General features: G+C 38.1%; 1 protein-coding gene and 1 long non-coding RNA gene across 2 annotated transcripts in view; one reads left to right on the top strand and one right to left on the bottom strand.

Moving 5' to 3' along the window:
• LOC122460214 (sperm flagellar protein 2-like) overlaps window positions 1-12063 on the top strand; it is a 34499-nt gene extending 22436 nt beyond the window's left edge. The window contains exons 6-8 of the mRNA XM_043514617.1: window positions 1810-1995; window positions 2215-2337; window positions 11923-12063. Coding sequence (XP_043370552.1) covers window positions 1810-1995; window positions 2215-2337; window positions 11923-12000 — 387 coding nt within the window. The 3' untranslated portion in view covers window positions 12001-12063. The remainder of the gene's footprint in view (window positions 1-1809; window positions 1996-2214; window positions 2338-11922) is intronic.
• LOC122460216 lies at window positions 11106-15388 on the bottom strand. Its single transcript, XR_006281368.1, has 2 exons — window positions 15141-15388; window positions 11106-15026 (listed from the first exon to the last, which is right to left on the bottom strand). It is a non-coding gene; the product is annotated as an uncharacterized LOC122460216 (long non-coding RNA).
• Between the last annotated feature and the right edge of the window lie 2011 nt (window positions 15389-17399).

A 17399-nucleotide genomic window follows, 5' to 3' on the forward strand; every position in this document is an offset into this window, starting at 1 on the left:
AAGTAAAAAGGCTTACAAGATAATTTTGAAGTCCTTTGTTTTTACATAACTTTTTAAAAAACAACAGCAATTATAAATGATGTTGCTTTAGCGTCTGTGTCTAATTCGGAAATCATTTATAAAGAGAAGTTAGTCGAAGTTATGATTTAAACACATGAGCTGGAATATGTATGTACTCAATAAATACTTTTTTTAGTCTATCAAGTAAATTATCTTTGTATTGAAACATGGATACATATGTTAAAGGATTATGTCAACCGTTAGACTCTAATTAGCTAATTTTTCCACTTATTTGTTTCCCCCTTTCCACTAAAAAAAGTAAAATTAAAACTAAAAATTTAAATTGTGACACCAGTTAAAAGGCAAGAAAGTTCAGAAATTTGAAAAATAGTTTACTCGGATAAAGAAATCAGAAACACACTCTATTCTGCTAGACGTTTCAAACATGCCAATCTCCACAATATCTAGTTGACATACATAGTAAATTTAAGGGAAGCATCTTTTATCCAAGTGTATCTCATGTATTCAAACAAAACATACTCTTAGCTATTTGTTTTATGCTGGCATTTTAAGAACTTGCAGTCAGCAGTTGCATACTCCAAGGAGATACTGCTGTGCTATAGTGCAAATGTTGCTGCTGATGGAAGGCTTGAACTATCAGTTGCATCTTGCAACACATTCTAATGATTGCCATTTTGATTTTGTGTGGTAATGAATTCCACAGCTGAGGATCTTTCACTGAAAACACTCAGCAATTAAGTCCCAAAAGTTTTAGGGTTCTATTAGTAACAAAATCCCTGCTGATTGGAGGTAGAGAGAAAGATAGATGGGCTCTAAGCTATTCAGGGCAAAGATAAACAGTCCCTGAGCCTCCTATATTGGAGAGGGAGCCAGTATAGGGCCCAGACCACTAATGTGAAATACTCTCAGGAATCTCTCTTAATCAGAAAAAGGGCTGAATGTTGAATTAGTTGGCATTTCTTTGTAGTCTTATTGGTTAGCCCTAGGTAGAGTGTATTGAGCAGTCTAATCTAGAGATAGCTAAAGAATCAATCACATTTGTTATCACAAATCTCTACTTCTGGCCTTCTCTCTTTATCCAGGCTCTCTTTTCCTATATCAGATACTGCCTTATGGATGTCCCACCACTCCTTTATACTAAACCTGTCAAAAACCAAAAATTCTGATCTTTCCTCCTAAACTCTTTCTCCTTCCCCATTTCCTTGCAAAGGCCTGGCAAGGCTACTGCAACCATTTGTTTAATGTAACCTCCATGGAGTGGCTCCATGGTCTGGAGCAGAAGAATCCCTTCTTATCTTCACCATGTGTACATCCCCAGTGCCTGGAGAGGACTTCCCCTATAGTCTAATTTACAGAATTCTGTCATTTATATTGGTCTAGCAGTCCCTAATGTAAATTAGTGATTAATATGAAGAACACAATATTAAAAACACAATAAAGCAAATAGCAGTTTACATCTATATATATACTTGAGGAAGTTAAGACTATTTTGAAAGCAGCTACTTCCTCCAGTGTTCTGAATGGTATTACTATAACAGGACTTTGGACCGGATCCTGGCTGAGTATTCACAACTTCCACTGATGTCAACAAGAGTTGTGGGTACCCATTACTCTCAAAAGCCCTATACTCCAGTTACTGATTTTGTTTGTATATGGTGATTTCCATATAATAATGGATATTTGAAAGTACATCCTCAATGATTCTTAATAAATGTCAAACTGAAATGTATGACTAATGCTAGACCACTTACCACTGAATCATAATATATAAATACTTTCTTTCCCCAGTCTCTTTCCCACACTGACATGCTGATAAAGGAGGAACCTTTGGTGGAAAAAGAAAAAATCTTGTATTGCACAGATGAGGGAAGAATTTCTATGGCAACTCTACAAAGAGTGTTCCATCATGAAGGAAGTAAAACTGGTGACGACCATAGATTCAGTGGTCAGCAGAAGGCAGGCAGTAATAATAAGGTTGGTTGGTTAAGCTAAAGAAAGTTCTATCTGTTGCAATATAAGGACAACATTTAGATTAAACACATCATTGTAAATTATGTTAATAGCATATTTTTAAATTAATGTTTTAACCCCTTAGCAAGAATGTCTTATAGAAATACACAATGTAATATCTGTTTTATGAAGTGATTCTTTTTCAGTTTTCCTAATAATGAAGCAAGATTTTTTTTCTTGAAGTATTTCAGAAAAATATACAAGGAACTGGGCTCTGAGGATCTGAAACCCATTCCAATTACCATTCTTTTGAAGCATCCTTTCATTCAGGACTTGATTAACAACTACCAGGGGTACAAACTTCCTGTAAGTATTTCTTTTCTGGGAGGGTCTACTTAGTAAGTGTACAGAAATCTGGAATGTGTACTATTCTAGAAATTTAAATTTAATGGTAAGAAATACTTTAAATTCACAAGTATAGACTCTTTATGGGCATTGTAGATTGCTCAGTCCAGATTGCGTGTGGCCATTGCATAGATGCATGGTGTGGGAGAAGGTGCAAGGAGCTTTACCTTTCCTCATGCACAAGGGACATATATGCACTCAGAGGAGAGATGATCACCCCCATGGGCACAAGTCACACAAAAGTGAGCAAGGAAAAGACTAGATCCTAGAGTTGGCCAGGTAGAGCTGGCAAGGCCCGCTAAAGGGATGGTGCAACATGCACATTCCTCCCATATGCCTGAGATCTAATGGAGGGACTGTGCCTGCTAAGGTACAGTCTCTCTGAGCTCCTCCTTGGGTAGAGTGACTTCGTTTTGCCTCCTACCTAGTTAGTGTCTTAATGTCATGTTCTGGCCATAAGTCATTAAGGATGAGATAATCTACCCATTTCTATTTCATATAGGATGCCATATGAATGAAACCTTATAAATAACATAAAAAAATTAAGTATTTAAGTATTAAGTATAATAAAAACATGTATGTAAATACAAAAAACATTGCTACTGTCGTGTTAAGGTTTAAATACTGGGCAAGATTGTGGCATTTAGCCACTGTCTTGAGTAAGGCAACACAAAACAAACAACTGTGTGAGATATCTCATTGTTGTACATAAAGCTACCAGAATGCTTTACCTGAATCCACATTATCCAAATGAACAAGAAAAAAACTAGTTAAAATCAGCACATTAGGAAGGGAAACGGAACCTTTGATTCACATCTTCGGAGGTGATCAGTTGCCTTCTCTTTATCTTGTTCAGTAAAACTATTCTTCATGCTGATAGAAAAGACCCAATGGTGTGATAATAAAACCCCACATCCCAACAAGTAGTGATGATGATGATGGTCAATGTGTTGGCAGTGATGCCACTCAGTAAGTTTCCAAGTACTCTCCAGAACAGAAAAATGTAAAAGGGTTGGCAATCTTATTTCATTAGAAGTTTCCAATTAAAATAAATGTATTTTTTGATATTCCTTAAATCCCCATGTCTTCCCATTTTAAAAAAAATTTGGCCTGTTATAACTATTTTGTAGTTCCCAAGGATCAAAAACCTGAAATAAGCAATTCTGTAGGTCCAGTTAACTGATTAGACGGAATTTGTTGACTCCATGGTGCTTATATGAGTAAAACATTTTCTTATAATTATATTTTAGTTCAAAAAGACCTCCTGTCAACTCCAACTTTGGACAGTTTAGGCCAGATTCTTATTGACTCTCCAGCCACTTTTCACTGCCAGACTGCTGTAAAGTGGCCTTAGAGTAAGTGAAAATATGGCCCTACAAGATTTCAGCGCCGGGGGTGGATTTGCTACAGCCTTCGCTCTTGGTGCTAAATAAGTGCATTGGCTCTAGGCTCTGTGTCTGTTTCACTGGAAGATGCTATTCATCCTTTGGACTGTGGCTGATTTATGGGAAGGAATTATTTTTTTCCATTTTCCTTTGTCCATTACTCCACAAGGGTCTCCAATTTGGCATGCTTCTTCAGAACTGGTAGTTTAGATTTGAGAGTTCTCCGGATCAGCCTCTGCCTGATACAATGGAGTGTGAGACTCACCTGGGGATTCTCATATCTGAGACCCTCCCCAGTGACTAGTCTTCCTCATTTAATCTTAGGGTTTGGTGTCTGTCTCACATTTCTGATGGTAAACTAGGTTATTGAAAGGTGAGATTATTCACCTGTGTTCTTCAGCCATATTAGAGTTTATAGGCTCCACCTTCTAGGACAGTGTTTCTCAGATATGACCAACATAGCCGCATATAACCACCAGGGGCTTTTCTCGTGGCCAAGCCTCCTGGGTACTGATTGGGCAGTGGGGGGGAAGCAGTGGCCCCTCCCCCAGGGCAGCCAACAGGGGTTGGACCCTGCCCCAGGCACACCACCACTCCCCCATCACATCTGGCCCCCACTGCTTTCTCCAGCCCTGGGCTTCATCATTCAGTGGCAGGCTCTGGCCACAGGCCTTCAGGTTCAGGCCCTGGGATCTTGCCATGGGGCTTCAGGATCTGGCTGCCAGGCTCAGGCCCTGGCCATGGGACTTCAGGCTCGGCCCCCTGGCTTGGGCCCGGCCCCTGCCCCTCCCCCAACCCCAGTTCTGGCTCCATTAGGGTGGCTCTGGCCCCAAGATCACCCCCCTGCCTTTGCCTCTGGCACCTGCTGCCTCTGTACCCACCTCCCCATCCAGGGCTTAATTTGGCCCTGGCCTTTCCAGGGCTGAGTAAATCTGCTGTGAAAAGTTATATTTGTATGTTTGTTAATATCACATTTCGCAACAGACTTAGTAGCTAGCTGGGAGGCTGTGAAAAGTGATATTAACATACAAGTATCACTTTTCAGAGCAGCAGACTTACTAGCTAGCAAGTTTAAAAATAAAAAGCAACCAAATAAACAACAAAAACAACAACAAAAAAGACAAGAACGTGTAAAGCGCCTTATTTGTGTTTCTGTTCTGTTTAGATCCAGTAAAGAATAGAGACAACTTTACATTATTTTTATTATTGAGTCTGAAAAAACAAAACCCACATAAATAAATTACAATTTGGACATGTATATGTGGATATTTATTTGTTTTTCCTAAATCTAATTAAGTATTTTAGGAAAAATTGTCAAAGTGGCCACCAGCAGGAGTTGGTGGTCGCACTCTGAGGCAAACAAAAAATTTGTTGTGAGAACCACTGGGAGTCAGTTTTCCAAGGGAAGGTCTCCCTGTGAAGATTTCTGAGAAGCCAGCTCCAACTTCTTTCCCTCCTGAGAAAACTTTGAGTGTATTTACAGTCTGTAGTACAGTACATCGATAAGCATTCTGGTTCTTCAGATGTAAATGGAGATGATCAGGATCCCAAGAAGACCAGTCAGTGTCTTTCTCCCTGAATGCAAATGTAGGAGCTTCTTTACTACACCATCTGATGATTTCTAGAACTTTAAAGTCCTGTGTGGATATTATGTGGAAGCTCTGAATATGGAATTTTTGGTGGGTCAAGGTGAGATTAGCTGATCACTCAATATGTTACAGTTCAACTATAAAGGCATAGTAACATTTGCAATAAAAAAAGGTCTCCTGAGGACCATCTTAAGACTGTGGCTCACACCTGCATATATGCCAGCTGTATCAAAGAGGAGAGATAAGTAGTATCAAGTATCCCAAAATAAATGTAAGTTTTTTCATTGTTTCTAATGTTGTTGTAGCCATGTTGGTCCCAGGATATTAGAGAGACAAGGTGGGTGAGGCAATATCTTTTATTGGACCAACTTCTGCTGGTGAAAGAGACAAGCTTTCAAGCTACACAGACCTCTTCTTCTATTTATTGGCATCCTGTTTCTAGATCACTAGTAGTCTTCATTGCCAACAAAAGAACCAAACCAGGGAGAACTTTCAGATCAATGCCAAAGGAGAAGTAGGCAAAGTATATTGATGCGCTAAGCAGCAAATCATCAGCAAGTCTACGATTCATAGATTCCACGGCGAGAAGTGACCATTGTGACCATATAGGAGTCTCATCTCCTATATAACAGAGCCCATAGAACTCCCCCAAAATAATTCCTTTTGAACTAGAGCATATCTTATAAAAACAATCCAATCTTGATTTAAAAATTGCTAGTGATGGATGATTGTGCATTGCAAATGATCAGACATTGCTGATGAAGTATTATTTCTGTTTGTGGGACAAACTTCTCCCACTGTTGGACCATCTGTGCAAGGAGGAGCATAGGAAGCTAGGACTGTAGTAACCAAGGGCACAATAAATTGCTAACCAACACTGTTTCTTCCGTCTTACCTAAACTGCTAACCTCCCAGTAGTCTAACCTAAACCTCAGTCACTTCCAGGAGAAGCTGTTACATAGCTTAGCACTCAGATTTTTAAATACGTTAACATTTCTTAGCAGCTATCTTGATAGTACTAAACATATATAAATCGCCTACATAGTTTGCAGCTTACAGGTTAGTTCAGAAGTGGCACAATCTCCAAAGTTTGCCTAAGAAGATCAAACTGTGTATGCAAACTTGCACAGTACCCGAGGGTCTTAGAACATCGTTTCTCTAGTCCAAAATTACTTCTGCAGCATGTCTCAGGAATACTTTTATTACTGAAGATACATAAGGCAGTCTGGAGCTCAAGTACTACATTTATCTCTTGATCTGGCAGTTAGATCTGATACATACATATCTTGACTTGGCAGCTTGACTTGACTTGATCATGCAGACCTGAAATCTTTATTTAACTATTACCCTCAGTCTTTTCTCTTTTAAGGGTTTTTATTGCTAATTAACCTCAACAGACATGGTGATCTGTACTCATAGTACTGAAGAAGAAAGCGAAGTTATATCCAGTAACAGTACTTACAGGCGTGGTTCCACAATCTTCAATTCTTTGGAATCTTTCTTTAAAATCCTGATCAAGTGGGAAAAAACTAAGGCCATAGCTCTTTATACAACTTTGCCTTAATTGTGCATATTCATGAAGAAACATACTCATGATCCTTGTGGCCACAATATCCTTTCCATAGAATTCTGACCACAGTGTCCAAAACACATGCACTCTCAGAAATGTAGTTCCATTCAGACAACCTCTTCAAAGAACTACATTTGATAGGTAGGTAAACTTCCCTTTTCCAAGGAAGCAAAATTAAGAATACAGTCATTTTAACATAAAAGATTTTCCATATATCCTCAAGTGAATATAAAAATCTTTATAAAAAATGAAGTTCAACCGCAGTGCTGCTATTTTGAGATCTTTTGCAAGATAAGTATAGCAAAGCTAGGGTGTGGTTCCTAGGGTTAAAATGTTGCTACTTCTGCTGTCATAAACACTAGTTGCAGAAAAATATTTAGGTAGATATAGATGAAATATTTGCTTTTAAATATAAAATTCAGGATTTTAAAATATATGTGCTGCAGCACTGACTGGCTTAGGAAATTGGTTATGAATTAGAAAGCCCTTCACTTCTGGATCACCAGTTCAAATCAAACCAATAGCATCTTGATAAAAAATAATTATCCTCTGATAGGATGTTTGCTGACCTATTTGAAGTGAGTTTATTGGCTTGGTCCAATTCCTTGTGGACCAGTAACCATATCATAAATCACCACCTCTGTTTGGTACCGTCTTTGTTAGCCTCAGCACAAAGACCAAGGACTGACTAGACACAAAGATTTTATTACCCTTGTACCTCTGGCCTTTTCTGTCCAGATTAGAACTGTGGAGCAAGCTCTCTGTCATGACCTATCCATTTTTTGGTTTATCAGACAACTTTATTCTTTAGGGTTGTCAGTCTACAGCAGTCACCAGCAAACACACTGTGACTGTGAGTGTGTGTGTGTGTGTGTGTGTGTAAGCATTTATTTAAGTTCAGAACTGTCAAAAAATTCTATTGAATATATTTTTAATAATACTCTTTTCATTGTAATAAAATTACAAGAATAGTCTGCAATAGATCTTTAACATCTACTGATACCTCCTTAGTGTTTAAAATAATAACTTATTTCCAGTGGAATACTTTGATCTTAGTTAATGAGGGCAATGGGCACAGTTTGATGATTGGTATCTTTTTTCCCCAGTTTGCCATTATCTTTTTTTTTGTCTCTCATCCAAAATAAAATGTACAGTTTTTTAAATGTATGCTGTGTTGTTGTAGCCGTGTCAGTCCCAGGATATTAGAGAGACAAGGTGGGTGAGGTAATATCTTTTATTGGAGCTCTTCTTCTGTGCGAGCTTCTCTCTCTCACCAACAGAAATTGGTTCAATAAAAGATATTACCTCACCCACCTCGTCTCTCAGTTTTTCTAAAGCATTTGACACCATTATGTTATTTATGCATAAAGATTATTTAAGTTCCTTTTTGTTCCAAATCTCTTAGTTTAGCAATCAAAGAATAGATTTCAAATACATTTATATAGTATTTTATATATATGTGTGTGTGTGTGTATGTTACATATATATAAAATTTTATATAAATTTATATTATAAATAAATGTAACTATTTGGGCCCTTCCTTCCAGGCTGCCCCTCCTAAAGTAATTGTAACTTAATATTATTATTAACCATCTACATATCAGTAGCACCTAGAGGCCTTGTTCAATTCAGAGTACCATTGTGCTAGGCATTGTATTAACGTACAGGGAATGATAGTCCCTGTCCCAAAGAGTTTACATAGACTATTTCATGTAATATTTGTAAAATTTACATTAGCAGCAGTTTTTTAAACATACATTTGTCTCAGTATGGATTCAACACTTGATACAACATTTGACAATGAAGAAATACCCTGCTTTGACTTGTAAGGACAATTCCTATAGTCCCTACTTAGTAAGGACTACAAGCAGGGGCCTCCTGTGCACAGTAAATAAGGTATTTAATACTCAGGGCAGGAGGAGTATTGATGAATCACTGTCTGCTCTTAGCCCGTGCTCATGATACTTCTGAAACTTGAGAAACATTTTCTATGTGGTGTGGTGGGTGGTGCACAAAGGGCGGAAAATTTAACTCAGCTCCTAAAAGGTAATTTAAGTACATTTTCAAATGTACTCCATCATGTGTACCATCAAGGAGGATATAAGAAATGTATACATATGTCAAAAAATAATATTTTTCTTCAGTTGCTAATAATGATAATTATTGGTTCAGATAACAAGAAACATTCTTGCATGAAACTGAAGAAAACCACATTTCTGTCTATTGGAGCTACTGATCAAGAGCAGAAACAGTTACCTCTGCAGTATATTTGAGGTCTTTGAGAACCTTGGTTTCTTTTGTAATTGTTAGTTACGTACACTGAATTGGGTTTCCTTTGTACATGTACCGTTTTCTTAAATGCTATGCTGTCATTTTCCTCACTGCATCAGATCATGGATCATATGAATCCTTGCTCATTTTTAGAGTAATGTTTAAAATATATTTGTATAGTGTATCTTGTATGCAGAATTTCTGCTTCCTGCCCACACAGCATGTCAGAGATGCCCTTTTTCCATTATAATAAATAGTAACTTCTTGCAGTTTTACTGATTTTTCACAACTATATTTTTAGTAATGTACGTTCTAGCGTGTCAGAAGCATTACAATTAGCTAGTATCAGCATTTACCTCATGTGGTAGTGATAAGTACTGATAATGAACTTGCTGAAGCTTCCATTTGCTAACTTATTTCTGTATAGCCGGAACTGAAACATCTGTTTCTGACTCATTTTACTGAAAAAGGGCCGTTTTAAACTGAACCACTCTTCCAGCTAATCCTAAAGTTTTATCACAAACTTGTAAAACAAAAGGCCAGTGAAATGCTTTATTGCTTTTTCTCTAGTGGAATATCAACAATTATGGATAATTTTATGGTTGAAAAAAAAGAGAAAAAGCTGGACTTTAAAAATTTGGACAGAATATATTAGCTGAGAAAGAAATATTTGAACTTAATCTGGTTTATTTTATAAAACCTGGGGATTTAGCCTACAACCTGGAAAAAATATTTTTCACATATGTTTTCTGCTTAAGATAAAATTGTAATTGCCAGTGTTTTAATATCAAACACTAGAAGGCTAATAGATTGCTGTTCATGTTTTTACTGAAAACACAGTACACTGTCTTTAATTTAATTGTTCATCTTCTTTACACAATTGGTAATATTATCAAAATGGGGGAGGGGGCGAGGAGTAGTTTGTGTGAGATCACTTGACACAAAAAGCTGGAAACTAATAAGTTAATATATTATCAATACCAAAAACTGCACAAAAATGTAAATGCATGCTGTCTTGATGTAAACACATATTACTCCAAATGTTGTTGCAGTTTCTCATTTTCCTTATCTTCACCTCCATTTCTTTGAAGCTCTGCTTCACTCTGTAAATTGAATTACTAAAAAAGGCGACTTCTTACTCAACAGGTTTGCTCTGTGTGCTCCGAGTCACACTTGCTGAGTTTAATGTCAAAATAAGTTTTTAACGCTCTTTACTCTGTTAAAGTTAAATACATGCTTAAGTGCTTTGTTCAATTTAAATTCCAATTAGCTATACCTGTGTAAATCCATTGAAGGCAATAAGGTTGCATAGGTGTCACTGAAAATGTAATCTTGAAGATACAGGCGTTAAACAGTAAGTGAGGCAGAATTTGTCCCGAAGAACTTTCATTCTTGTTCAAGCTGGCCTCTGCATATATATATACCTATAGGATGCACTGCCGGCACTGCTGAGCTTTGGGAACAAATCACTCGTAGTCAAAGAAGAAGTTTGATTGTGGAGTGAACTTCTAGAGGAGGTCAGGCTAAACTGAAAATTACCATTTTTAGGGTTCAAGGAAAATCTTACTCTCTGGCATATTATTTATTACTGTGTTATTTGTAACTTGTAGCACTAAGATGTTCCAATCAGGAGCAAGATTCAGAAGAGCTAGGGCCTCTGCAAACACAGTAAGAGAAAGAGTTCCTAACTATAGTCTAGTTAATGGGGGAGAGAGGAGTGGACAAACAAAAACAGCAACAAAAACCACATATGTTCATATGCCAAGTAGAGCCTCCTCTCTTGGAAAAGATTCATGAAGCCACCATGCAGACCTAACTTACCAGGGAAGCACCTAGATACTGCCATGGAGAGTAAAAAAATCTACCATGCAAATTCATACCATTATATCAAATATGTAATGGAACATATATCAGTGGCATCAACATGGGACTTTCTTTTATTGTTTTATTTACATATTACATAGAATAAGGAAGAAAGTCTTTTCACAAAGATTAACTGTCAAAATTGAACCAGCAAAAGGAAAGGTTCTAAGTCAGCCACCATTTCCTAAGCTCTTCTCTAGGTATTGTAGCGTTTGTAGTACAAAACACACACTGGTTCAAGAACACTCCAGTGCCTAGATAAGAAGTTAGATTTAAGCCTTAACACTGAATTTCCTGGATTTGGTTACTTAAAATCCATCCTTGACATCCCCATCACATGCTTGAAGCACCACACCATATACTGATTTCTTTGGAACAATACATATAACAATTCCATAATGAAAAAGAAGTTTTCTTTCTTCTGGTTTATTCTGTAATACAAATATTTAATGCCTATCGTAGACCATTATTCTTTAATTCATGACATGTTAACCTGTAATTGTTTGGTCTGATAATATCATGTTACTGTAGTATGGAACTGTGATATTGGCATTATACAAATGATATAAAAAGCTGTAATTTTCTTCACAAAATATTCCATTGAGCCTTCTATTGAGCCCAGGGACAGTGCCAATGTTTTCTTAAATAGAATATGTTGAGTATCTTATTTGATATATGGAAAGTGACTTACATGAATAAATCCCAATTAAAATGCAAGTTACACACCTACATCTCCTGCTCATTAATAGGATAGTCAGCTTCTGGAAAGGCAGAGATTGTTACTTAGTAATTTATGACAGTTTTAATTGTGACCTAAAAGTTACCTGACACGTCCTTTTAACTTTGTTTTCAATATTCTTGTGTGTAGGATATTAAAGTGATTCTACAAAGAGATGAACAGACACAATCAACTGATGGAGAAATATATAAAGATGTTAAAATATGAAAAAAAAATTAAGCAGTAAGGGAAGATTTGTAGGAATTAGGACTTGTGGTCTACTGATGTGAGTAAGGATTGCAGGTCAAGTCCTATAATAATTAAGTATATTACATACTATCTATACTCTGCTTTAAATAAAAGTGTATTTGATTAAAGAAGTTTGGTTATTTCAGATAAAATATTCTGATAACACTTCTAAATAAAATGAAGTTGGTTTTTAGTTGTTGACTAGTAATATGTTCTTTAATAATTTTATAGGAATAGAATATCTGCCAGTCCTATGTGCAAAATCATCTTTTGTTAATATTGATGGAACACAAACATTGATATTTGTTAATTGTATACAGCATCTCACAATTTCTAGTTAATAAACTAATATAAATGAAAACAGAATGTCCAACCTTTTTCTCCATCCAATTTGACTTTTACTGCATCTCCTGGTTGAAGTTTTGGAAAAGTTCTCATAGAATTGCGCTTGTCAAGATTACTTTTTTTATATTTTCTTATTGTTCTCGTATCAGCACGTTTTAAACTTTCACCATGCAGGATGCAAATTCTATATACAATTTTTATTTGTCTATTGAGTGTCAATAGAGCTGAATTGAATTTAGTCATTGCATTCAGCATTGCTCTGTAAATTAATTAAGCTAAGAATGCCTTTCCCTGACAAAATTTCTTTAGCTACCTAACTCTTTCAGCTTTTCCATTCTCTTAAGGGTAATGAGAGCTAATAGTAATAGGAAGGGAACTGTATTTTTTCATGAAATTTGTATCTGTAAATTGTAGACCATTGTTTAACTAGTTTCTCTGGAATTCCCCAATGAGCAAACATATTCTTTAATTTTCCAATGATGCTCATTCCTGTGGCATATGCACATTTGTAAGCATTCTGACTAATGACTATAGCAGCTAGGTACTTGTGACTGTCTAGCTCACACAGATCAATAAACTTACACTTTCAGGACATGACACATAAAAGTGCCCTTCTTTTGTATTGGTTTATTAACCTGGCAGCATGCACAGGCAGTATCCGCTTTCTGACTGTCTACTTATACCTGGCTAACACACTGTCATTTTGTCATGTTTTCTGCATTTGGTAATGCCCTGGTGACCATCAAAACTTCCTCAGCAAAGTATTTAAGCATGAGTTTAACGCTAAAGGGCTACTAATAAACTTAAAATTAAGCTCATGCTTAAGTGCTTCGCTGAATCAGGGCTATTTTATCAACACAGAGTAACAAGTCTATGACGTCTGTTAAGCAATTTCTCTCTGCATAGAATACTCTCTAATTTTGATATATATCTACCTTTATTGCATTTTGGCCATATACCCTATACATTTTGTAGTACTAACTGAAGCTCACTATTTGCCAACTGTGATTAAAATATTCTCTTTAAGGTTTGGGAAGTGGTTTGCTTGAAGTGTAAAGCAGTTATGTATAAAAAAAGTAAATACAGAGTGGATCCAGCAGAAATTGTCAATATTTTAGACTAGAGCCTTACAAGACATCTATAACAGTCTGCATCAGTCTGTCATGATGACTTAATAAACATATTTCCTTATATTTTAGCCTTTCTTGATAACAACACTGACCCTTCTTGTTTCTTAGCTGATTTTAGGCAATCCAAATTTGAAAGGAAAGTTGTAGACTGGTGGTAGCAGATCAAAGCATATACATGTGACATACAAAGCTCATCAGCTTTAAGCAAATAATGTTGTGTCTCTGCAGTCTACATGCTTCATACTAACCACACTGGTATATTGTAACTAGGTACTATCATAGAAACAGCCGTAACCTTGTTGTGCCCCCGCAAACCATGCTGAAACCTCCACATCCTCGTTTTACTTATGACAACAGTATGATGCATACAAACTAATCCACTCTATTACCAACATCTTTTCTTTCCCTACCACAGTGCAACTCAGTCAAAATATCATTTTATTTCATGCAGTATTCTTAAAACATTCAATTTCTATGTTTATAGCAAGCTTTTGGCTTTCCCCCCTTCATTTAAAGAATAGCCTCCACCTGCAACACAATTCTATTCCTTTTTCATAATGTGGGGAATCTCCATCTATTACTTTCATTCCAAATTTAGCTTCATTTGGTACAAGTTAGCTGTTATGCCAAAGGGTAAGGCTGTGGTTTTACTGGAAAGCTTATACACCAAGGTTCTCCTTATAAAAATCAGTGGCCTTATTTCAGAAGTGCTGATCATCCACATCCTATTAAGGTCAATTGGAGCATCAGGTACTCAGCATCTTTGAAAAGTCAGATGAGAAATTCTTTGAACTAATGGTATGTACTCTCTGAGGGACACCCTATATTTCTACAGTCGAGTGTCTTTTCCTAAATATTATTCTGCTTTATGTTCCGCAATCTGCTTTTATAATGTTATCTTCAGGTAGTCTTTTGTATTGAGCAAATCCAGAAGGGCTGCACAGTGATTCCATTAGGCCCTGACTCAGCAAAATACTGCAACATGTACTTAAAGTTAAACATAAGCTTCAGTCCTTTGCTGAATGGTAGTCTTAATCTGTAGTGTGCCAGTCATAAATATACATACATTGGAATTTTCACAAAAAGTGATGGCCTTTTTCTACGTCTCAGCAAAGATGTAATAGTTCAGCACTATAATAGGCCCTTGTATTCCTCAGACAACTATTGTTACAAAAGCTAATGCAGTGCTTTAATTAAGTAATAGTCTCATTATAATTGAAACTAAACTACAGTTGTCAAAATAGCCCTACAGGAATGTCCATTCTAAAGAAGACACATGCAGCCTATCAAAGACAGCCAGGATGAACTGTGCCAGTTTTTGAAAATGTAGCCATCTTCAAACAATAAACCTGTGAGCAAGGTAGGTGGGCATTTTGCCATATATTGTATGTAGATTTCAATGTGGCCTTGGTACTACCCAATCTTATTCCCACTGAAGTCAAAGGTGAAATTCCCTCTCCGAGATGCATTTCTCCTCCAGTGGAACAGAGTATGTATGCATTTCCACTGATTCATCTAATATCCAAGGTCCTGCTCAAGATGAAGAGAAAAAAAGCTAGAGTTATACATGTAGTTCCAATGTGGCCAAGACAAACATGGTTCCCTTACCTTATTCAACTCACTATTTGCCAACCAGTCACTCACCAGCCTGTTACTCATCTCCTCTCCCAGGAGTCTGATCAGATCCATCACTCCAATCTCCAGGTTCTCCAGCTCAAGGTGTGGCTGGTTGGTTTGAGAGAAACGACCTGCTCCAAGGACGTAAAGATGGTGCTGTTACATAGCAGGCTCCACTGTCTTATCTTCAATCCTAGACTCGCCTCTGAAATCCGACCCCACCCTTAAGGGTACTGCTGCAGAGTCCTTAGAGTGGAGCACACATAGGGACACTACTCGAAGAAGAAGAGGGTTACTCACCCTGTGCAATAACTGTGGTTCTTTGAGATGTGTCCCCCTATGGGTGCTCCACTATCTGCCCTCCTCCCCTCTGCTTCAGAGTTCTTTCCAATGACCTCTGCAATAGAGAAGGAACTGAGTGGTTCACCTTTGCACTGCTATATAGGCTTGGTGCAGGGCACGAGATGGGGAGAGTATATGCACAGGTCAAATGGACACTGCTACCTAAAATCTCCAATCTGAGGCGCAGGGGACACGAGCGCACCTAGAGTAGATCACCCATAGGGGGACACACCTTGAAGAGCCACAGTTACTGCACAAGGTCAGAAACCTTCTCTTCAGGCATCATGTAGGAGGAAAGACACCAAAACAATCAATCTCTCCTGAGCAAAGTCTCAAAGCCTGTTTCCTGATTCAGAGCATTCATAACAGCCCCAATAAAATATACTCCCTGTTTATAGAGCATGCTATAGTATGGAGTCAAGGTGATTAAGGCTGAATGACAGTTTGAAAGTTAAGCCAGATTCTGGTCCTCCTGCTAGCACAAGATTTTTTACCAACATTTTCTGTATGTTCCTCTTTTAAACTTATTCAGTTTCTACCCTTTCTTGCTTAAGTGTAACCTCAAGCTACTACACAAGAGACAGCTGTTACCTGGCACTATCTTCCCTCTTGTTCCCCTGCTTTGCCCCTGGGAAAAGTCTCAAGCCCTGCCCTAGAGATCATTATGAGCACCAATAAACACCCACTGCAATCTTTGTAAAAGATGTTACTAATTATTGTCTATTTACTTAGGCTGCAGGTAACAGGCAAATGCATGCTACTTCCTTAACCCTTCCTAGGCAAGTTCCCCTGCCTTATCAGTCTTAGGGTATGTCTACACTACGAAATTAGGTTGAATTTATAGAAGTCCACTTTTTAGGAAGCGATTTTATACAGTCGATTGTGTGTCCCTAAGCGCTTTAAGTTGGCGGAGTGCGTCCACAGTACCGTGGCTAGCGTCAACTTTCGGAGCATTACACTGTGGGTAGCTATTCCACAGTTCCCACAGTCTCTGCTGCCCATTGGAATTCTGGGTTAAGCTCCCAATGCCTGATGGGGCAAAAACATTGTCGCGGATGGTTTTGGGTACACTGTCGATAGTCGCCCCTCCCTCCGTGAAAGCAACGGCAGACAATCATTTGATGCCTTTTTTCCGTGTGGACACCATACTGCTTTCAGCAGCCGGTGCAGTAGGACTGCTAACCGTTGTCATCGAACCACCACTTCTGCTGCAACTCTGCTCTCCTGCTCTTGTCTTGATAGCGAATTTCTCCATGTTGTCTATCATGGGCTCCTGGGTACGTGTGTTCTTCCACAGGAAATGTGCGTGGTGCTAACTGTCGTCATCCACCGCTTCCGCTGCAACTCTGCTCTGCTCTGCTGCTATTGTCTCAATAGTGAATTTCTCCATGTTGGCTGTCATGGGCTGCTGCTTCTGCTGCATCTGTGCTCTCCTGCTCTCATGAATCCACCTCGCAGGTCCTCTTGTTGTAAATATCTTTTCTCATGGTATCCATTGTCAGCCACCACTTCCGCTGCAACTCTGCTCTCCTGCAGCCACCATACCATGAAGCATGGAGCCTGCTCAGATTAGCGCAGCAGTTATGAGCATTGTAAACACCTCACGCATTATCCTACACTATGTTCAGAACCAGAACCTGCAAAAGCAGGTGAGGAGGCGACTGCAGCGCGGTGACGAGAGTGATGAGGACATGGACACAGATTTCTCTCATAGATACTAAGGTCAGAAGGGACCATTCTGATCATCTAGTCTGACCTCCTGCACAGCACAGGCCACAGAATCTCACCCACCCACTCCTACAAAAAACCTCACCTATGTCTGAGCTATTGAAGTCCTTAAATCATGGTTTAAAGACTTAAAGGAGCAGAGAAGCCTCCCTCAAGTCACCCATGCCCCATGCTACAGAGGAAGATGAAAAACCTCCAGGGCCTCTCCAATCTGCC

This window comes from Dermochelys coriacea, chromosome 5, assembly GCF_009764565.3.
Source record: "Dermochelys coriacea isolate rDerCor1 chromosome 5, rDerCor1.pri.v4, whole genome shotgun sequence".
NCBI classification, from domain to species: Eukaryota; Metazoa; Chordata; order Testudines; family Dermochelyidae; genus Dermochelys; species Dermochelys coriacea.